Raw genomic sequence first — 23,032 nt, forward strand, 5'->3', positions numbered from 1 at the left:
AAAAATATCTGAGATGAAAATTGTTAAATATATTTATGTTTTGGGCTTTTCTATGCCTTAATACTCTATATTCACTGTGGTAGTGAAGAAATCCTTTGTTTAAAATAAATAATTGTATACTATTGAAAATACATTTATATATTTCATGTAATATATTCTGGCAGGCAAGAATTTTACCACTGAACCACCAATGCCTAATATATTCTGATTATGCTTTCCCCCAGCTCATCCCTGATCCTCCCACTTTACCACCCACCAAAGTTCACAACCTTTTATCTCTCATTAGAAATGCCTCCAAGAAATTTTCAGAAAAATAGATGGAACTAGAAAAAAAATCATCCTGAGTGAGGTAACCCAGACTCAGGAAGACAAATATGGTACACATTCACCAATATGTACATGTTATCTGGGATTTCAATGATAAGTAAGCTACATTCCATAGAGCCACAGAGAGTAGTCATAGGAAAAGGAGTAGAGGGAACAGATAGATCTCATTAGTGTAGAGAGAACATCTTGTGTATTTTATGGATGCAACTGCCTGTCAATTAAAGAAACCTATGGCCTACAGAAAATGGTAGAACAGAAGGTGAAACATTTGGCAAGAAGAAAGGATTCTGGGAGAGAATCATACTCAGGAGGGTTGCCCAGGAAGATAGGAGGAGGACAGATGTTGGAGAACTAAGAATTAATAAAATGGTTATTTTAAGTTATGTGCTTAACTTGGGGGTAGGGGGTTTGGGGCTAGGAGGAAAAAAAACACCCTTTTTGCACGTGAGGAAAGGGAAATAGAACCGGAATAGAAATAGAATAGGACAGATGGTAGAGGTTGGGGTCTGGAATGGGAAAATAAAGTGCAGAGAGGAGAAGAGAGGGGATTTGAAGAGAAAATACAAAGTAAAAAACTGAAGTAAGTAGCATTTGAGGGTAGTATGGAAACCTAATAGGGTAGAAACTTCCTAAAATATATACATGTACGAAGATATTCTAAATAAAATCACCAGGTAATATGAGAGATAGAGCCCCATCTGACTGTCTCTTCTCACCAAATCAGCCATCCAGTGCAGGGATTGGATGGGATCTACTTGAGCTGATGGCCAAAGGAGCCCCACAGCAATTTCCAAACAACTCAGGCTGTTACCAAGACTATATGTTCTCTTCCACTAACTGACCGCAAAGTCTCATTGCTAAACACCCACACAACTCATTGAAGACAGAGATAGTGAGCTAGTGACTCCATAGGACCTTCACCCCTAAGCTTCAGTGTCTTTAGTACAGTAATGTACACTCCATACTCTCAAAAATGAAACGTAAACACCAAGTCAGCCACAAATCTTTTGTCTACAATGGTGTAACTGCCTGCAAGATATAATAGGGAAATGGTGGCACAAAGCTTGTGAGAGTAATCAACCAATAACTTATTTCACTTAAGGCCCATTGCAGAAGGTGGAACCCATGCCTGACACTGCTTGGGGTACTATGAACCTGAGAGTAGATAGCTCAGAGATCTAGGGTAAAACCAAACAATACTTGTCTAAAAACAAGAAAAAATGTGATGAAATTACTCCTAGGGTCATTCGGCTATATTCATAGATCAGTGTTTTGTTCAGCTGTCATCAAAGAAACTTCCTTCAGAAATAGTTTCATTAAAATTTTTACAGGTGCTAAAAACTCATTTAAGTTTTAGGAGATAGAAATGTGAAGGACACCCAAGTTTGAAATTATATATATAATTAATATATGATCTTCGTGGACAATTGATTTTAAATGTGATCTTTAAAATAACAGTAGAAAGGAGTACATGTGCAGTTTTTAAAACAAGAGTGGTCGTTATAGGCTCCAGGGAGTAGTACTATTTGAGAAAGATTAAAGTGGTGGCCTTGTTGGAGGAAGTGAGTCACTAGAGTTGGGCTATGCAGTTTCAGAAGCCCATACCAAACTCACCTCTCTCTTCCCTCCCATTCTTCTCTCTCTCCTTCTCCCTCCCCAGCCCACCCTTCTCTCTGCTTGCAGATCAGAATGTAGTTCTCAGCTACTTCTTCCACAGCAATAATAGTAATATTAATGATAAAAAAAAGAATACTGAACTTCTTCTAGGTTGGTTTTTTGAAATGTCTTTTTAAAAAACAATTTAATTATTTTTTAATTACTCTAATAAAATAATTTGGAAGTTAAAATATATGTTCCCAGCATCAATTAAGCCGTTGTTAGTATCTGCTATATTATATCTCAACAGAAGCCCAGGAACTATTTGAGCCTTGCTCTAAGTCAAGAAAATTACCTTCATTTGCATCTTGGGTGCATTTGTGAAAGTCTATATCCCTTTATTTTTCTGCATTGATACTTTGAAATTGTTTTCTTTATAGCCCAGGTTGTTTGAAACTTGCAAGCCTCCTTTTCAAAATCTCCTCTAGTGTTGGGATTCCAGGTGTCTGCCAACATGCCCCACACCTTATGAATATCAGTATAAAAATGCACTGTTTACTTTTTGCAGTGTTAGGATGAAATACCTGACCAAAGAAAAATTAAAATGGGAAAGGTTTAGAGCTGGAACACTGGCTCAGATGGTAAAAGCACTTGGGTTTGACTCCCACCACCCAGTCAGGATGGTTCACAATCACAGGTAAATGAAGTTCCAAGAATGCATTGCCACTTCTGCATTACATGGGCATCTGTACACCCATGTTCTGCATACAAACAAGTAGATACACACACATAAAAATATAATATATTTTAAGTAAAAGAAAAGAAGGGTTTATTTGGGTTCAAAGTTTGAGCATGTCTGTCCTGACAGGAAACTGTTGGTGGCAAGGGCATAAGACAGATGGTCACACTGCATTCATCATCAGCAAGTGAAGAGAGAAAAGGGCTGGTACTCACCTTACATTCTAAATTTTATTGACTCTCTGTAACAAGCCCATGAAACGATGTTGCCCACACTCAATGGACATCGTTTACCACAATTTAGAAACCCCCTCATAGATGTACCCACATATTTGTTTCCAAGGAGAGTCTAAATTCCACCCAGTTGACAGACAGATCAGCCATCACAAAAACAATGAAAGCACATCCTGGTTTGGTGTGAAAATCAAATGGAAAATCTTGAATAGTAAAATTAGAACATAGTAAGAACTATAAACGTGTACCTTTTAAAAAACCTGCTTAAAGGGTGAATGCCCTAGGCATGAAGTCTAATGTCAGTGTAAGTATGAGCCAAAGGACACAGAACTAGGATTGTGTTTATGATTATGATTATGATTGTGATTATTACTACTACTACTTGTAGCTCTTGAGGTAAATCACTAAGGTCATTCTGGGTTCTGTGTCTTTATATAAATAACCAAGCTACCAACACGATAATAACACTGAACACTTACTGAGCATATGCCAAACCTCATACATCTGGATTTCCTCATACAATCATCCAAATTTTAATAGATAATAACAATAGTTCTTTCTTTTACAGGTAAGAAAGGTAGTGACCAAATAATTTCTCCATAAATCACACTAAAGAAGCTGTCAGGGTAGGAATCAAATTCAAACACTGGGGCATCACAGTTTAAATCTCAACTAGTCTTCTCAACTCAATGTCTTAATGAATATGTACACTAAGCATTTTGCTACTGTAGTTCATCCGACTTAAAAGGTGAACACAGCATGCTCCCCTCTACCACCGCATCCTACCCTCCGAAAACAAAGTGTTTGTAACAAGTGTATGATCATTTGTACAAAGTGATGTTGACAGAAGGTATTATTTGCTTCCGCTTAAGATTTGCTTCCCCAATATGTACGACAGTAGGTTGGTTCATTAAGAAAACCTTTAATTGTTCCTGCTGGAAATTGGAGTCTACTCCTTATTTTGAGTATGAAAATTTTATCTTGTTTGATTTTAAGGTTCTTCTGTCATATATATCTGAACTTCAATGAAAAGCTTGATTTATGCTTCTAGATTATAACAGGTATATACTTATGCATCTTATGTGAATATGTAAATTGTAATGCCTACTTAAAGGTAATGTAGATTAGATGATAACTAAGATTGTAGAAAGTGGATTAATTCCTGATGGAATTTCTGATTTACAAGCATCTCAAGCACAGCTTTTCATCTTCAAAGCTTGCGTGTGGATCTATCACACATATTGATTTCAAAGCTTCCGTGACGACCTACCATGTATGCTGGTTTTAAAGCTTCCCTGAGGACCTACTATACATGCTGGTTTTAAAGCTTCCATGAGGACCTACAGTACATGCTGTTTTTTTTTTAAGAGCAAAGACTTTTTAATGAATATATTTTACAAGTACACCAGAGAATCATGCAATGCTGCCTGCATTGGATGCAATTCTGGGCCAGAAGTCTCCACACTCCTTTGCAACTGGACCTGTGATAGCAAAACCGTTCATCTCGCCTTTATTGTTTACTATGACCCCTGTATTATCTTCAAAAAAAGAAACACCCCATCTTTTCTTCGATATGACTTTCGTTGTCGAATTACCACTGCTGGATGGACCTTTTCCTAAATTCTGGTTTGCCCTTTTTAACTGCGGCCGTCACCATATCGCCCACACCGGCTGCAGGAAGCCTGTTCAGCCGTCCTTTGATTCCCTTCACAGGGATGATATACAAATTCCTGGCTCCTATATTGTCACCACAGTTGAGCACAGCGCCTACCGGAAGGCCCAGGATGCTGATTTTAAAGCTTCCATGAGGGCCTACCATACATGCTGATTTTAAAGCTTCCGTGAGGGCCTACCATACATGCTAATTTTAAAGCTTCTGTGAGGACCTACCATACATGCTGCTTTTAAAGCTTCCGTGAGGACCTACCATACATGCTGCTTTTAAAGCTTCCATGAGGACCTACCATACATGCTGGTTTTAAAGCTTCCGTGAGGACCTATCATACATGCTGGTTTTCTTCAAAATGCTTGGCAATATTTTGCCAAATCTTTAATGATTTAAAGATGTCATATCAACCTAGACATTGGAGAGGCTAACTCATCCTTTCTCATCCCTAGACTTATCCTCAAACTTTGGGATGACTTACCAATATTAACTATCTGAAAATTATACAAATGCTAATTCAAGATATAGTGCACAGAAAAACTTAGCTATGAATACTAGTCACAAATTTGATAGAGAAAACATGGCTTCATGAGTGAATTAAACAATTCACTCACCTATGGCAAATATCTTACCTCAAATACAAGTGACAAAGATGGAATGAGAGGCTTTAAGTGACCAAATCTGTACAGGGTTAAGAACATCAGGCACCGCAGAGTTTCCACAATAGCTGCTCTGGGTCTGAAATAGCATGACATTAATATCCATTAGCTTTAAATAAAGTCTCCATGTGCTCATGTCATAATCAAATAGCAATAACATTTACTTTTGACTTTCAAGAAAGGAAAAGTATTTAACATAGTTGAGTGCTATGTCTCTGAAGTGCTTTGAACACAGTCTTAACATAACAAACAAAATGTATCTTTTAAGAAAAATCTGTTTTTAATCAACTTAGTGTTTGGTTAAAGCAGTGATGAGCTATGGAGAAGCAATAAAGTATCAACAAATAGATGTGGAAGATTTGCAAATAGTCAAGACTGTGGGGATAAGGCATGTGAGGCTCTCTTCAGTAGTCTAGAGATTGTGCTTCAATCATTAAAAATGGCTTAGACGGATAGACTGATATAGTTAACACATTTAAAACAATGGGGTAAAACACTAAGGTTTTAAAACTAAAAAAGGTCCATGTTATACTGATATTATATAGCACTGAGGAAAAAATGTGAATAAAAAAAAAAGAACAAGAGAAATTCATAACTTGCCTTTGATCCAGAAGGAAACCAATGGATGTCAAGGTCAGGATAATGAAGAGGACCCTCAGAAGGAGAGTGACTTGAGACAGTGCCTGTCAAACAAACACAGAGGTCAATGGACTCCTCAGTGTGTATTGGAGGAGCACTGGCAGCTAACACTGCCATGGAAACAGCCTGTGCTTTTCAGAATGCCACTTGTCATTCTGTTCACAAATGTGATGGTTACAGAGGGCTTTTTGCTTTTTCTAGTGGTACTTAGTAAGTCAGACACTTCAGGAAAAAAAATAATTTCATCTTAAGATTTGCTTAAACTGCTACTTTTCATTCTCTCCTACACAATTCTGAATTTCGTGATTATTTGAAGCATGTGAGATAAATAGATAAATAATTCACATTGACATTACAGTGCATAGTATAACCTGGACAATTCATGCTGGTATAAAATCCAAACTTCTTTATAAATGAAGATATATAAGTTAGAATGTGTTCATCAGAGCTGTGTTGGCTAATGGTTCTATAATTTATTTTTAAATTTTTATAAAAGCTAACAATTAACTTGTATAACTTATTTATCCTAAACAGCCTGCAATAGCACTTTCTAAGTGTTGGAAGTAAACCTTGTATTATAATTGAGTTATATGGGCACAATACCTTATATTACAGTAAATATATATATATATATATATATATATATATATATATATAGTGTGTGTGTGTAGAATAATCTTACATTTGAATTCTATACCACTGTATCGAAAATTAAACTTATTTTGCATCTATATACAAAATTCTATACCAATGAATTAAAAATAACCTTGAGAATGAAAACTGAGGCACTAAATTGAGGACTAGATTCACTAATCTAATTTTTGTTCTATCTTCTCTATATATTTCTATATTCCCCCTTCATTTTTTTCAACTACTATCTCCAAACCTAAGAATGTAAGATAAAGGATAAGAGAGACATCTCTAAGCCTAACCTTGTTTTTCTCTATAAATAAGACAAATAATAACTTGTAACCAACTCCCACTGATAATAACCCTCTATAGCCCAAGAAGACAACCAAAACCTACCCAACACCCCTTAAAGGAAATGGGGAGTCATTCTCTTAAGGTTTCTTCTGGCTGAGTGGGATGAATAAGTTAATTGTTAGTTGATCAAATCATGGTTAAATCAGTTACTAGTCTATTTTTATCACAAGAATATCTGTCTTAGGTGAAAAAATATAGATATGATTCTATAGAAAGATAAGGTAAAATAGATAAGGTCTTCAGAAACCTCAGAGACATACAGAATGGGGCTCTTAAAATGTTTTTATTATTTTAAAGATTCGCTGACTATGACACAGGTTAACTCCTGGAAACATCCAGCCTGCCTCAAAGAGGATGATGAACATTAAAGAACCTCTTTATGGAGATGGCATCAAATGTGGCAAACAAATCACTGGGGAAAATGTCCTCATTTCTACCACAGACAGAATTCGCCTTAAAATGGGCAAGCATGGATGCAGGCAAAGTTGAAGGCCAAACTTTGCCAAGAAAGGGTAATCAAGTCCTCAATAGTTCCTGCTTTACAAATATGTCTGTCAGATATATTGCGCCAGAAGGCTGAAGAAAATGCCTCAACATCATAGAGTGTCTCTGTCATCTTCTCATTTGGAAAGCTACTAACCTGCAATCCTGGGATACTCAGGTAATCAAGTTTATTCCTTCCCAATCTCTGATGGGGTTGAAGACCAGGTAGCTTAGTTTTACAATGAAGCTTAGTTGTTGAGGGGTTAAGATGTTTTTAGGTCTAGATATGTGTTTTAAGTTGATAATGACAGTATGTGATGGAGACTGATTTACATTCAGAAATTTAGAGTCACCATGATTGGGAAGATGTTTTCTTCAAGGCTGTCAAATACAAATAGCCAAAACACTAAGAATGTAACATTTATATAATTTCTGATTGTGTCATGGTTCTTCTTGCAATAGGTAATCTATTGTACATGCATGTAATAATATAACTGTATATGTAAAAAATAAAAAAAGTTTAATAAAAATAGATTTTAAAAAAGAGATGTACTTGGAGCTCTGATTTCTCTTCTTTCATAAAACAAGTATAAAAGAAACTGGTGTAGTCTATAGGCAAAGAGAATTATCAAGTGTTGAAATCCTTTTCAAGCTGTAATTGAAGTTGGAGACAACTTCATTCCTGACACAAATTAATTCTGAAGGGTACCTTGCTTATTTCCCACACATGGTTCTCTTTACTTAATACTTGCTATGTGACTCAGAAAAAATCCTGATTATATACAAAAGTTTATTGTGCCTTTCTAGTATGGGGATTTCTAAAAAACATAAAAGACTTTAAAGCCCTGCAGTTGTTGCTGCTGGTGTTGCTTTTTTTTTTTTTTTTTTTTTTTAAATCTGATCCACTGTAGCCAATAATCCCAAGACTGGCTGGCTGGCTTGAGACTAGGGAGCTTGCTGTATTTATCAATATACTAAAGCAGATAATTACTTATTTTATATGTGAAACTTCTGTATAAATAATGTTTGGAGTAAAAAAATTTTAACGCAATAGTGATCACAAAGTTGTGAGCAGCACATTTCTTTTTCTCTGTACCCTGCTCATCAGCTACTTAAATACAGTGCTTAGTCACTGGAATCACAAACTTCATGCTAATTTTCTTTAGTAATCCTTGCAAAATCAATTCTTAGCTGCATAGGGTCCACGTCATTAGATGACCTTATGGATAGATTCTTGAAAGAGAAATATGAGCTAATTTTAGTGTGTTCTCCAAACCAAAACAGAAAAGGCAAAACTTTTTTTTTTAATCATACCATTTTTTTAATATAGCATAATCACGGTTTAAGGATTACTTTGGCAGTTGGGTGATGTTTTTCAAGTAAAACAGGGCAAACTGGAGGCCCTCACAACACAATACCAGTATTAATGCAGAAATGGTCCATGCCTTTCAGTCTTAATACTTCATCATACATTATTATGTCTGAGGTTCATGAATATTGTACAGTATGTCCTTCTTTGCCAGCACAGGCAACTTTGTGAGAGAGTCACAATGAACATGAGATATACTAGTGGAATATTTTATTTATTTATTTATTTATTTATTTTTATTTATTTATTAAGGCTTCAGTATTTCTAAAGGCCTTGGGGGCAGGCCGTGGGCAATAAAGTTACTGTCAATAGTTTTTAGCATAGATTACTTTGATGATACAGTTCATTAAAGCAGGGCATGTGAGTATCAGACATAAATTTATGAATATATTAATCTATTTTAAATACCTTTGTTTGCTCTGTGAAACACAAAATACTACAAGTTTATAATGAATGTTTCCATTTTCACATTTTTACTGGACCCATTAAAAAGCATCAATACATTTAGTTCTCTGGAATCTGTGTGTTCCTTGTACAAATTAAATGAACCATGAACCCTATCTAGTTAGGAGCTTTATGTTGTTTTCTAGTCCAGTCCCTTCCATTTTCAGTTAATTTCTTGAAGTTTTTGCAGTAGTGAAATTATTGTGAAAAATTTAAAGTCAAAATGTGCATCACTTAGTAACTTAAAGCCATGGAATAGATGTAATCAATGTTTGGTCACTAGAACATATTAGAAAATACTATTTGTTTATATAAATACACTTGAGAAAGGTAGAGAAGTGAGAATTATACATTCCAGAGAGAATCATAATTTCATTTACTAAATTGCAATACAATATGAAAAGTGTAGGTCGTACTAGTATGGAGACTACAACTCCAGACCTGGAAAGCAGAGGTATGAGAATTCCCATAGGTTTGAGAGGAACCTAGTTTATATAGTAAGTTATAGACTATCTCAGGCTACTTAGTGAGACCTTATGTAAAACAACAACAAAAAATCTTCTCTATGAATAGATACTAATTTTGGAAGCACATATATCTTCATGTCATCAGTAAAGTTTTCAATTTGATTAGTTTCAGTCAATTCCTTTAAGATTATATAATTGCAACCGGGCATGGTGGCACATGCTTGTAATCCCAGCACTCAGGGAGGCAGAGGAAAGGCTGATCACTGTGTGTGTGGGGGGGGCACTCGTTCATGTGTGGTGTGTGTGTGTGTGTGTGTGTGTGTGTGTGTGTGTGTGTGTGTGTGTGTGTCTGTCTGTCTGTGTGCTCGTGCTGAGTCCAAAGGCATTAGATCCCCTTGGAGCCAGGACTGACAGGCATTTGTGAAAAGCCTGGCATAGGTGCTGGGAACAGACCTCCAGTCCTGTATGAATTAAAAAAATTTTTTTTCATACAGTATCTTTTAATGTTTCCCCTTCACCACCTTCACTAATATCCTTCCTATCTCTACACCCAACCCACTTTATGTTGTCTCTTTCAAAACAAAAGAGAAGAAAAAGGCAGAACACATACACAAATAGACAGAGAAAGAGAGAAAGAGACAGAGAGACAGAGAGACGGGGTGGGGAGAATTATCAAAAGATCAAGAGAACCAGGCAAAATTCCAATACGATTTTTAAAAAGCTTAAAAAGCAAAAACAAAGTAAAAAGGAAATGAAAAGAAAGAAAAAAGTCCAGGAACCCTACAAGAAGACCATCAAGGCTGAAAGGCTGGCAAATCTAGACTCAGAGAGGCTGAGCAAACTGCTGTACCAACCAAGGACAATGCATGCAGTAAGCCTAGAACCCTAGCATGATTCCAACGGCTATTTGGGGAATGTACAAATGAATGTTCAGCTAAGTCTTGCAAAATCACACCTGAAGTTTTCTGTTTGCCACTATTTAAAGCTAGAGTGGATGGTAGCCATCTTGCCTCGTGCAGGAGACTGAGCACTGAGAGACATGTAGCTGCCATAAAATGAGACTCTCTGTGCTCTGATGAATGCTTGGCTGGGAGTCTCAGCCCTTATTTAGCTTCCCCGGTGGATCTTAGCCAAACATTGGACAGAGTACAGAGAGTCTTGTGGAAGAGTTGGGGGAGTGGGTGTAGTTGGGGGGAATAGAAGGACCTAGAGGAAACAGGTGCTCCACAAGAAATCCAACAAAGCCAACTGATCTGGGCTGCAGTAGGGGGTTCTTGTGCAGAGAGATGCTCCATTCAAGGACCATGCATGAACTAAAACTAGGCCCTCTACACAAACACAGTGGATAAGCAGCTTGGTACCCTCCATTGCCTGCTTTTTAATCACGTCCTCCTGGTGGGGATGCCTCTTCAGACCACAGAAGAAGATGCACTCAGTCATGATTCAACTTAGTATGCTGGTGTGAGTTGGTGGTTCTGGAAGGCTCCCCTTATTGGAGGTTAGGAGATTAGGGGAAGGAGGACAAGGGGAAGAGAGAGGGAGAGCATGGGACTGGAGAAGAGGAGGAAGGGGGCTATGATTGGGATGTAAAGTGAATGAACATATACATTAAAAAATTAAAACTAAAACAAAGTGAGATTCCTAATGGAATGAACACGGAGGCAGCAAGCATCCCAAAGGTTTATTTGTGTAGGTCAGTAAGTTCACTCAATAGAATGTCTATCATCAAGCAAAGAATTCTCTACACCACATTCACGAACCTATTTCAGATGACATTGTACAATCATAATTCAATATCCAAATTAGGTAGAATATGTAGACTTGTTCAAGTGAAATACTCTATTAGTACATAAGTATTTAACAATAGTGATATTACTAACAATAACCAATAGATCTAGTTCTCAGCACACATTATTTATTTATTTCAGTTACCTGTGTGATTTTCAGAAGAGGTTAAGACCTCTTGGTTTCAAGTGGGGCTCATGAGACCTCACTGAGGCTGAAGGGCCAGTCAGTGAACTGCAGGGGTCTGCACTAGGTCCTCTGCATAAGTGCTGTGGTTGTTTAGATTGGTATTCTTGTAGGACTCCTAACAGTGGGAGTGAGGTGTCTCTGACTCTTTTACATGCTCTTGGGACCCTTTTCCTCCTACAGGATTGACTCATCCAGCCTTGATATGAGGGTTTGTTCCTAGTCTGTTATAACTTGTTATGCCTTGTTCCGTTGATGTCTCTGGGCAGCCTGTACTTTTCTGAAGGGAAACTGAAGAGAAGTGGATCTTGAGGAGAGAGGATGTTGTGGTTGTTGGGGGCTGAGATAATTGAGGTGAGGAAAACTGTGGTCAGGATGTGATATATGTGAGAGAAGAATAAATAAATATTTAATTTAATCTACTTTTTCAAGCATTAATTGTTTGTATTATTTTGATTATCTTAAAATTTAATACTCTGATAGTTTGAACTGTTTGATAGTTTGAAAGAACATGCTTTGTTCTGTTTTTTTTTCTTCTAGTATGAGTTAGTGATTAGTTTTCAAACTATGAGTTAATAATTGTTGTAGTGTTTTATATAGATTTTTTTCTTTTTATTTTCCTTTATTACTTTCTTCTTGTTACATCTCAATGGTTATCCCGTCTCTTGTATCCTCCCATTCTTCCCTCCCTCCCATTTTCCCCTTATTCCCCTCCCCTATGACTGTTTCTAAGGGGGATTACCTCCCCCTGTATATGTTCATAGGGTATCAAGTCTCTTCTTGGTAACCTGCTGTCCTTCCTCTGAGTGCCACCAGGTCTCCCCCTCCAGGGGACATGGTCAAAGGTGAGGCACCAGAGTATGTGAGAAAGTAATATCCCACTCTCCACTCTACTGTGGAGAATGTTCTGTCCATTGGCTAGATCTGGGTAGAGGTTTAAGGTTTACCGCCTGTATTGTCCTTGGCTGGTGCCTTAGTTTGAGCAGGATCCCTGGGCCCAAATCTACCTATCATAATGTTCTACTTATAGGTTTCTAGGACCCTCTGGATCCTTCTACTTTACCATTCTCCCATGCTTCTCTCATCTAGAGTCCCAATAGGATGTCCTCCCCTCTGTCCCACTTTCCTGGTAAGTGAAGGCTTTCGTGGGACATGCCCCTTGGGCTAATATGCAGATATAAGTGAGTATATACCATTTGAGTCTTTCTGCTTCTGGGTTAACTCACTCATTATGATCATTTCTAGCTCAATCCATTTATCCACAAACTTCGGGAATTCCTTGTTTTTAATAGCTGAGTAGTATTCCATAGTGTATATGTACCACAGTTTCTTTATCCATTCTTCTACTGAGGGACACTTAGGCTGTTTCCATGTTCTGGCTATTATGAATAAGGCTGCTATGAAGAACTCAAGAAATTAAACACCACCAAACCAAATAACCCAATTGAGAAATGGGGCTCGGAACTAAACAGAGAATTCTCAACAGAGGAATATCAAATGGCTGAGAAACACTTAAAGAAATGCTCATCCTACTTAATCATCAGGGAAATGCAAATCAAAACAACTCTGAAATTCAATCTTACACCCATCAGAATGGCTAAGATCAAAAATTCAAGCGACACCACATGCTGGCAAGGATTTGGGGAGAGACGAACACTCCTTCATTGCTGGTGGAAATGCAAACTAGTACAGCCACTTTGGAAATCTATCTGGTGCTATCTCAGAAAAATGGGAATAGGGCTTCCTCAAGACCCAGTTATTCCACCCCTTGGGTTATATAGATATTTAAGTTTATGTATTAGCTAGAGGAATAATTTGAATTTTTTAAGTTAGGTGCCTGAATTCTGATCTGAGACCAGCTTAAAATTAATGCTTATTGGCTGTTTATCCAGACCATTGTAAGTATAAGTTTTCATTTATTCCTGTGTGAAGACCATACAGGTAAAATTCTCAAAACCAGTCAGCCATGAAAGTATATATACAAGTAATTTAAATGGACTCAACTGGCTATATTGAAGATTATTTGTATAGACATATGTATTTGCATATATATGCAATAACAGTTAATGAAAAAAGAGGCCATGAATTTGAAATATAGTGGAGAGGGTTTTATGGGAGATTTTGGAGGAAGGAAAATAAAGGGAGAAGTGTAATTGAATTATAATCTTAAAAATAAACCAAAAGAAAAAATTAAAAAAATTTCAGGAATATATTTTTCCACTACTGCATCAAATCAAAGCACAAGATTCCAAATCTTTCTTTGAACATATTTTATTTATTAGTTTTCCTGAAAATGTTTTCAATTTTATTTTGAGGTCAGATACTTTATCCAAAGCCTGTTGTCTGACTGAAGAAGACCCTTAGCGTTGTCTCATCAGTCCACAACAAATTGCAACTGTTACAGCCCCAAGTCAGCCATTCCAAAAAGCATGGCTTCCTCATTGGTCTTTCCTTAACAATGTTAGCATCTTAGATATTCTGCAATTTTTTGCTATCTCTTTAGTGTATTTCAGGAGATACTTTTGCACACTTAGTCCACAAATTACAGATGTTCTGTATATCTTAAAAGTATACCTACACACATGCACAAGCGAATACACACACACACATGCACAAGCAAATACACACACACACACACACACACACACACACACACACACACACACACACTGTGAAAACCTCAGCATTCCTGATTCTGAGATTTACATTCTCTTTGCAAAAAAGACCAATATTCAGTGATTTTTTTTTCTGGCCTATTGAATTTTTCTACTCTTAATTTACTTACTTTCTCCCTTTTATCTTCCTTTTAGGACTCATATACTTTTATGAAGATTATATTATAAATGAGTCCATAAAACAAAGGTTAGTCAAAATCTTTATTTTATGCTATCCTCAATTTCTAGTCCATTTTAACATAATTTTTATATTTTACTTTTGCCTTCTCCAGAACACAGCCAATGTGGGTAATGTTTATTAGCTAAAATATACATATTCCTAAGCTACACCTCTTACTGCACTTATGTTCAAACTTTCCAAAGTTTGGGTATGGTGTACATCTTAGCGAGAAAAACCACACACTTTGCAATGGAAACTTTTTAAACTCAATTTTCAACTTATTGATTACATATATTAGGTATCTTGAAATTGATAGAAAATATGCTTTCCTAAGCATATTTCAGTCTGACTTTTGAAGTCTTTTACTTCAATTTCCAAAAATAGGATATGTAATTTCTTATTTATCATTTAGATTTGGTGATAAAACATTTAATATATATTACATACAGCACCACTTGGATATAACTATTTGTTTACACTTGATAGTCTTGAGCAATTCACTTTTCATGTTTAATTAAAGTGCACAATGCTCCCCACACTGAAAGCAATTATGAAAAATAGAGTAAAATAATAACGAAGAGATTATTTTCATTTAAAAAATATCTTAATGTATTGCTTTCCACTACTGTATTTAAATTGTTGATACCTACCACTGTGTCTGCAAAGGTCTCTTCATAAAATGCCAGCGTCACCGCAAACTGCAGGACAGTATACATCTTCAGTGGGTAGGATGCTGCTGATGATAAGGGGACTTCCTGGCCTGTAACCTAGGTAGACAAGAACAATGTTTTACGTGTAATCAAAATACTTATGTCCACTTAGATAAAGAGCTCTCACAACTCAAGAAGAAACAATCCAATAAGAACATAGAATAGGGTGAAAGCGGGAGGGAAGGGGGAACGGGAGGGTACAAGGGATGGGAGAACACAACTGAGATGTAATCTGAATAAATTAATTAGATTAAAAAAATTTTAAAAAACGATGGTTTTCTTTACTCTATGTCACAGCTCATCTCTGAGAAAAGATGAGTCACAGAGAAAATAATTTTTTCGTCTTCGTTACAGAAAAACTCTGACATTCATTTTCTTGGATAGCAAATTATGTGAAGATTAGGAGAGCTGCTTTTTTATGTAGACTATTATGCACTCTGGTTATGATTTAGTCTTCATTAAGTAGAAAAGCCATAGTTGCTTTAGGTCTATATGTATTCATGATTACAATAGCCAAGAAGATTAAATTAGAACCATGTCCAGCAGCATACCAAGGAAAAGGAGGCAGGTGATTCTGCCGGCATAAGTAACCATGCTTCAGCATCAAGTGGTATTTCATTAAAATAATTTCCTATATTACTAAGATTTCTAGAATTTCTGTGCTATACTGTGGATAAAGCAGATGAAGGCATATTATCAAAAAACACTCACTTTGACTATTTTGCTTTTTAAAAATATAGAAAAATAAAGCCACCTTTCCTAGGCATTTTGAAGCAGAAAATACTTTTTGCCTATAGCAAGCTGACAAACTACAGCTATTTATGAATATACAACATATGAGTAATTTAAGATATTTTAAAAATTAATAAAATATTTTGGTTTTTTTTCAAAACAGGGTCTCTCTGTGTAGCTTTGGCTGTCCTGGACTTGCTTTGTAGACCAGGCTGGCCTCAAACTCACAGCGATCTGCCTGCCTCTGCCTCCCAAGTGCTGGGATTAAAGGTGTGAGCCACCACGCCCAGCTTAATAATATATTTTTCATATAAAACATATTCTTTGAGACATCACATATTTTTTATCTAAAATGTCACCTTTTAAACAACAATTGATTTTTCCTATTGTTCTATACTTCTATTTATGACATTTTATATTTATGACCTTTTTTGATAAAGAAACATATTACATATCATGAACAATTGAATACAAATTTTATTTTGTTTTCTATTTAAGAAAATTTCTAATTTAAATTTTAAAATTCCTGGTTATATGAGCCAGGTGGTGGTGGCACACACCTTTAATCCCAGCGTTTTAGAGGCGGGGGCAGGCAGACCTCTGTGAGCTCAAGGCTAGCCTGCTCTACAGAGAGAGTTCAAGGAAAATCAAGACCACACAGAGAAATCCTATTTGAAAAAACCAACTGACCAACCAACCACCCAAACAAATGTTTTTAGTTTTTTGTATTAAATATCTATATTTCTTTTTCTTGTTTTTAAAAGTTCTTTCTGTATTTAAATATATCTATTCTAATATTAAATAAATTCAATTGTGGTTTGACATAGCAATTATATTGTTTTGAAATGACTTTAGAAAATTTACTTAGGGTGCTTCATTTTGTAATAAGAGATATTAAGAATAGACTGTTCCTGCCTCACAAATATGTCTGTCAGATAGATTGGGCCAGAAGGCTGAAGATGATGCTCCAATGTCATAGAGAATTTTGTGTGACTATTCAGGTAGCAAACTGTCTCTGTCATCTCATTGGGAAAGCTACTAATCTGCACTTCTGGCATACTCAGGTAATCAATTTTATTCCTTCTCAAGTCTCTGATGGTGTTGAAGACCAGATAGTTTAGTTCTACAATTAAGCTTAGTTGTTTAGGGGTTAAGATGTTTTTAGGGTCTAGATAGATGTTTTGATAATGACAGTATTTGATGGAGACTGATTTACATTCAAAGTTTTAGATGCACCAAGATAGAAATGATGTTTTCTTCAAGGCTATCAAATACAAATAGCCAAAACAGTAAGAATGTAACATTTATATAATTCCTGATTATGTCATGGTTCTTCTTGCTATAGGTAGTTTATTTGTATATATGTAATAATATAAATGTATATGTAAAAATAAAAATTGTTTAATAAAAAAGAATAGACCTGATTTCCAAAGGTCTTTACTTCTCTCTGGTTCTAGTACTTCGCATGGAAAGCAAAAGCACCTGTGTTAACCCCAGAGGAGGCTGTTGCCTGCGAGCTTGAATGTTCCAAAACAAGTTTCAATTGTTCTACTTTCCAATATACTCCACGTAATGAGCCAATGCCCACCTAGTAGGCAATGCTCCTCTTAACCATCTCCGGTGTGGTATATTGTCTTTAAGGTATCCATTACAGGAGGCTAAGATAATTGTAGTTTCACATGAAAATAGCAATACAGGCTGGCTGCATATCTGGCCTCACCACCTCCTATGTTATGAACTCTACTTACCTCTGGAATGTCTTCATGTAGCCCAAGTCTCGGTTTACCTGGACCCCACCCTGGTCCTTTAAATAGGACAGAAAACTTATGGCAGAATCCAGGTGTGGCCCAGAATGTAGTCCATATGTAGAGTAAATGGTGAAACTTGGGAAAGCAAAAATATATATAGTTTATTCAAAGTAAGACAGCATAACATAGAAATTAAATCTAGCTATATATTCTATTATGTTTAGCATAAATTACATATATTATAATATATGTCACACATGATAAGGTTGATAATATATTGATATGTAATCACATTCTGTATTTAATTTCATTCAATAAATCTGTTATATCTTCAATGTGTTCTTATCAACACCTTTGAAGTTAAAAATTATAATTTTGAAATAAAAATATATAATTGGTTACAAAATCAGCAAAGTGGAGTATGTAAGTTATGAAGCTGCTTCAAATAAAATTAACTAGTGGTATGTCAAAGCAATAACCATGTCTACTGACACCTTTTCTAACATCTTACTAGGTGAATATTATAGTTGAACATGCAGGCAACCTAAGAATACTTATCTGTTCTAGTATTACAAATCAACACTTTATTATATTAGTAAAATGATATTAGCAAAAGATATTCACAAACATTTCAGATTGTAGAGATTCAACTATTAAGTAACTCACTCTTTCCCTGAAAGGGGAAAGTATGATGACCGAAGGCGACATTGACAATGAGAGTCCTTAAAGATTTGTGTTGGTATTTTGATAGGGATTGCATTGAATCTGCAGATTGCTTTTGGTAAGATGGCCATTTGCACTACGTTGATTCTCCCAATCCATGAAGATCTTTCTGTCTTCTGTTATCTTCTTCAATTTCTTCAGCAACTTGAAGGATTTTTTTTTTCATACAAGTCTCTCACTTGCTTGGTTAGAGTTACACCAAGATACTATATGTTATGTGTGGCTACTGTGAAATGTGTAGTTTCTTTAAGTTCTTTCCCAGTACATTTGTCCATTTTATACAGGAGGGCTACTGATGTTTTTTTCAGGGAGAGGCCATTTTGTATCAAGACACTTTGTTGAAGGTGTCTATCGGTAGGAGTTCCTTCATAGAATTTTCTGCATCGGTTATGTATATTGTCATATCAACAGCAAGTAGAGATTCTTTGATTCTTTCTTTCCAATTTTTATCCCCTTGATCTCCTTTAGTTGTCTTATCGCTCTAGCTGGGACTTCAAGTACTATATTGAAGAGACATGGAGAGATTGGACTGTCTATTTTTGCCCCTGATTTCAGTGGAATTGATTTAAGTGTCTTTTTCTTTAATTTTCTGTTGGCTATAGGCTTGCTGCATATTGCCTTTACTATGTTTAGGTATGTGCCTTGTATCTCTGATCTCTCCAAGATCTTTAACAAGAATGGGTGTTGGATATTGCCCAATGCTTTCTCAGCATCTAAGGAGATGACTATGTGTTTTTTTTTTCTTTCAGTTTGTTTATATGATGGATTACATTGATGATTGCTGTATATCGAAACATTGCCAGGATGACTCCTACCTAGTCATGGTGAACCTTATTTTTGATGTGTTCTTGGATTCATTTTGCCAGTATTTTATTGAGTCTTTCTGTGGTTCAGGTATCAAGGTGACTGTGGCCTCAAAGAACGAGTTTAGTAATGTTCTTCTGTTTCTACTTTGTGGAAGAGTTTTAAAAGAATTGGCATTAGCTCTTTTTTAAAGGTCTGGTAGAATTCTGCACTGAATCCAGGTAGCCCTTGGTTTTGTTTGGTTGATTTTTGTTTGGTGTTTTTATTTTTGTTTGAGAGGCTTTTGGTGACTGCTTCTGTTTCTCAGGATATATAGGAGTATTTAATTTGTTTACCTGGTCTTGATTCAATTTTGGTAATTGGTAGCTATCAAGAAAATTATCCATTTAATTTAGATTTTCAAATTTTGTGTCATATAGGCTTTTGAAGTAAGCCCTTGGCTTTCCTCAGTGTCTGTTGTTATGCCTCCCTTTTCATTTCTGATTTTGTTGATTTGAGTACTCTCCCTCTGCCTTTTAGTTAGTTTTTCTGTCTTGTTGATTTTCTCAAAGAACCACATCTTGGTTTTGTTGATTCTTTGAAATTTTCTCTTTTTTTCTAATTTACTGATTTCAGTCCTGAATTTGATTATTTCTAGCCATCTACTCTTTTTGGGTAGGTCTGCTCCTTTTTCTTCTAGAGCGTTTAGGTGTGCTGCCAAGTTGCTAGTATGGGATCTTTTCAATTTCTCTGTGAAGGTGCTTGTTGCTATGAACTTTCCTCTTGGGATTGCTTTCATTTGGCATACATATACATTAAAAACATAGCCAGATATAAATGCTCAATAAGTTTTACCTATAAGGAAATTTTATACAAGTACCCTTAATGCACTCTTAATATGTTTGGACATATTCACACTGTTTGGGCATCAGCTCCAGACTCTAAATATGACAGGTTTTATTTTGTTTTGTTTCTTTTTGTGTTTGTTTGTTTTTATAATAGAAATTCATTAATGGACAGAAAAGCTTTTGCTCTCAGAATTTGTGGTCTTGCTGGCATTTATAAGTCCCTGGATAAAATTAAATTCCTAAGATTAGAACAATGAATTTTATAATTTCCTGAAATATACCAATATTCAACCTGAGTTATTATGGAACTTAATTTAGAAGTTTTTAAGGACAATTTAAATGTTTAGCCTGGGTTTTTCACTCTAGGAATACAGAATATTAGTTTGTTTAGAACTTTCAGCATACACTAAAACACTAAACCATTTTGTTGTTTTGCAAATGTATGTACTTCAATTTTCCTTCTAGAAGTCTAGATACTACCCATGAGCAATATATGATAACAGTATAAAGAGATTCCCCACACTTACTTGGTTCCTAATCCTCTAGAATTTTAAGACCTCCAAAAGAGAAAATTGAGTGCTCTATATGTAAAAATAGCAAGCATGTAGAAGTCAAAATTCTAGTTTCCTTTGGGGTGATAAATCGTCTATAAGCAGCTTTGCTCTATGCAAAGGGATCTCACTGAAAATAACTACTGTGTTTGTTAAAAACTCTTAACTATCATAACTTTCTGACTTTGACATTCCTGTTTTAAATGAGTGCATACAAAAATAAATATTAAACCCACACATGACAACTACTGTGCTGAAAAAATTTTGAAGGTAGATATCTGGAGGCTTAATATTGCCTTATATGAGAAGAGGCTCAAGAACGCCAGTCATTTTCTCACTCCGGCACTTAGTACATCCTTATTCATTCATCTAACTGTACATGCAGGGATTACAATATCTAGTCACTTCTCTGGTACGAACTCCTTATCCTCAAATATAAATATTTGAGTGTGTATACACACACACACACACACACACACACACACACACACACACATATATATGCACAAATCCTTGCTTCCAAAAGTGTTATGTATCGATCAATAATATCAATATCACCTATAATCTATTCCAAGTCCACAGTGCAGGAGAACCAAATCTCCACTCTTCAAAGACCATCACATGAATCACATTGGCATCAAGCTTGAGAAGCTCTCTCCAGAGAAATGAGGCAAGTTTTACATTTCTCTTCATATACTCATATAAAGGACAAAATATCCCTGGTGTGAATAAAATGAATATTTTCTAAGTAGGCTTTCATTTAATAGATCTGATTGTCAAGCTCTGAATGCATTTATGTGTCTCCCGAGAGAAACATCCTGTTTTGCATGCAGCCGGGACAAAGATGGAAGGAGAATTTTCATGTAGTACAAAAGAATGAGAAGATGAGCATCCACATTTTCATTTTCAATTGTGGGCACACAGAAATTATTTTCAATATAGAAAGAATGGCTGTTGGCCATAATTGGTGGAAGGAGCCACAAGAAAGTGAATAGGACTAAAATGATTTAAGTGAGCCTGGGTCCTGGTTTGCTGGGTTAAATTAGCAGCTGACAACTGAACCTTGAGTTATTTAAATGCACTGAGCCTGTTTCCTGTGCTAGAAAATAGAAATAAAAGACCTACTGATTCATAAGTTAATACTCTTGGTGAATGAACTGTTACATGTTTGTAGGTACTCCACATAACAGAAGTTCATTAGATGGCAAACTTTTCTTTTGTCTCAATGGTCTGTGCAAACTTAAGTAGGTTTGTAAAGCAGGCCATGTAATTTTATGACTTCCGGGACACCACAACCAGCCCAGTGCACAGAGCTGTCACTGGCTGACCATCACAGCTTGTAAAGCATTCTTACCTTTTCCTCATCTGTGATTCCTTAACCCCAGGAGCCCTGGTGGTGGTCTGATGCTGACATGTCAAAACTTTGCAGACATTCTATATTTCTCTAGTGCCAACTGCTAAGGGCAGTGAACAAGCAATACCACATGTCTAACAGAAAATTGGGCTGCTCCACGAAGTCTCAGCAGGAGCGGTAATATGTGGACCTAACTGATGTGTAATGCTCCTTGACACCCCGGTCTAAGATGAGAAGGGTAAAGGCTTCACGTTGAGTTTCTAACCAGAGTTTGAAGTCTTAAAGCAAGTATTTTTTGCACTGTGGGATCAGAATTAATTATATGTCGTACCACTACTCCTGAATACATGAATATCTTTGAGGCCTATTCTGAGAAAGAACATGCTTGCTAAAGAGTCACTTTCTTTTTATTTGAGGTATTGGACATATTTGAAAATTCTTAGAGATTTTAATGAATTTTGCCTGCCTGACTCAAGTCACTTGAACACTAAAGCTATTTTCAAATTCACTTGTGTGTAAAATATTTTTTAACAACAATGGTATGCGGTTCCACCTGCAGTGTCCATTTTTTCTCTTAAACATAAAATTTGTGAAATTATATGCATTCAGAGAAAACGATGCTGAATGAATTACCTGCACTTTGAATGGTTCAAATGTATCAATGGGATGAGTTAGACCATAGATAACCTGTTCATTCTCGGCTTCAAATGTCCCTGGAAGGAAAACATTACAATGACTATGGGTTTTCTATGATTTCCAAAGTAGATAGTTTAACTACTTTGATATTTGTACTCTTTACTTACCAAAAATTCTATCCCAAATAATGAGAGTGCCAGCATAGTTTTTATCTATGCAGTAACGATTTCTGCCTGGAGACAAAATAGTAAAATTATTTTTAAATAGATGAAACTGAGCATTTGAAATATTTATTTTTCTTGTTTCTGAACATATGCAAAAATGCAGGAATAAAACAGCTTTAAAATATCTTCTCTTGAATCTAACAAAAATAACTATAAGTAACTGAAGAAAGCTGAGTTGAAAGAGGTAGTCTTACCCAGGGAAGAACACAATTGCTTGTCCAGTGCCAATCAGTCAATCTTGAAAACATACATTCAGGGAACATTATACTGACCAAGCAGGACACATTAAAGGATATGTATACATATACTTC

General features: G+C 35.9%; 1 protein-coding gene across 2 annotated transcripts in view; it reads right to left on the reverse strand.

The window, feature by feature from the left end:
* The window catches only part of AGMO (alkylglycerol monooxygenase), a 292,081-nt gene that overhangs the window by 135,199 nt on the left and 133,850 nt on the right, over positions 1-23,032 (reverse strand). For both annotated transcript variants that reach the window (XR_014780821.1, XM_084791218.1), the window contains exons 7-12: positions 22,665-22,730; positions 22,495-22,574; positions 17,603-17,737; positions 15,063-15,179; positions 5,821-5,903; positions 5,194-5,299 (exon numbers count right to left, since the gene is read on the reverse strand). Coding sequence is in view for 1 of the 2 variants with exons in the window: in XM_084791218.1 (XP_084647344.1) it covers positions 5,194-5,299; positions 5,821-5,903; positions 15,063-15,179; positions 17,603-17,737; positions 22,495-22,574; positions 22,665-22,730 (587 nt within the window). In the remaining variant the exon portion in view is untranslated. The remainder of the gene's footprint in view (positions 1-5,193; positions 5,300-5,820; positions 5,904-15,062; positions 15,180-17,602; positions 17,738-22,494; positions 22,575-22,664; positions 22,731-23,032) is intronic.

Source organism: Acomys minous (genome assembly GCF_964271855.1).
Source record: "Acomys minous genome assembly, chromosome: 8".
Taxonomy (NCBI): domain Eukaryota; kingdom Metazoa; phylum Chordata; class Mammalia; order Rodentia; family Muridae; genus Acomys; species Acomys minous.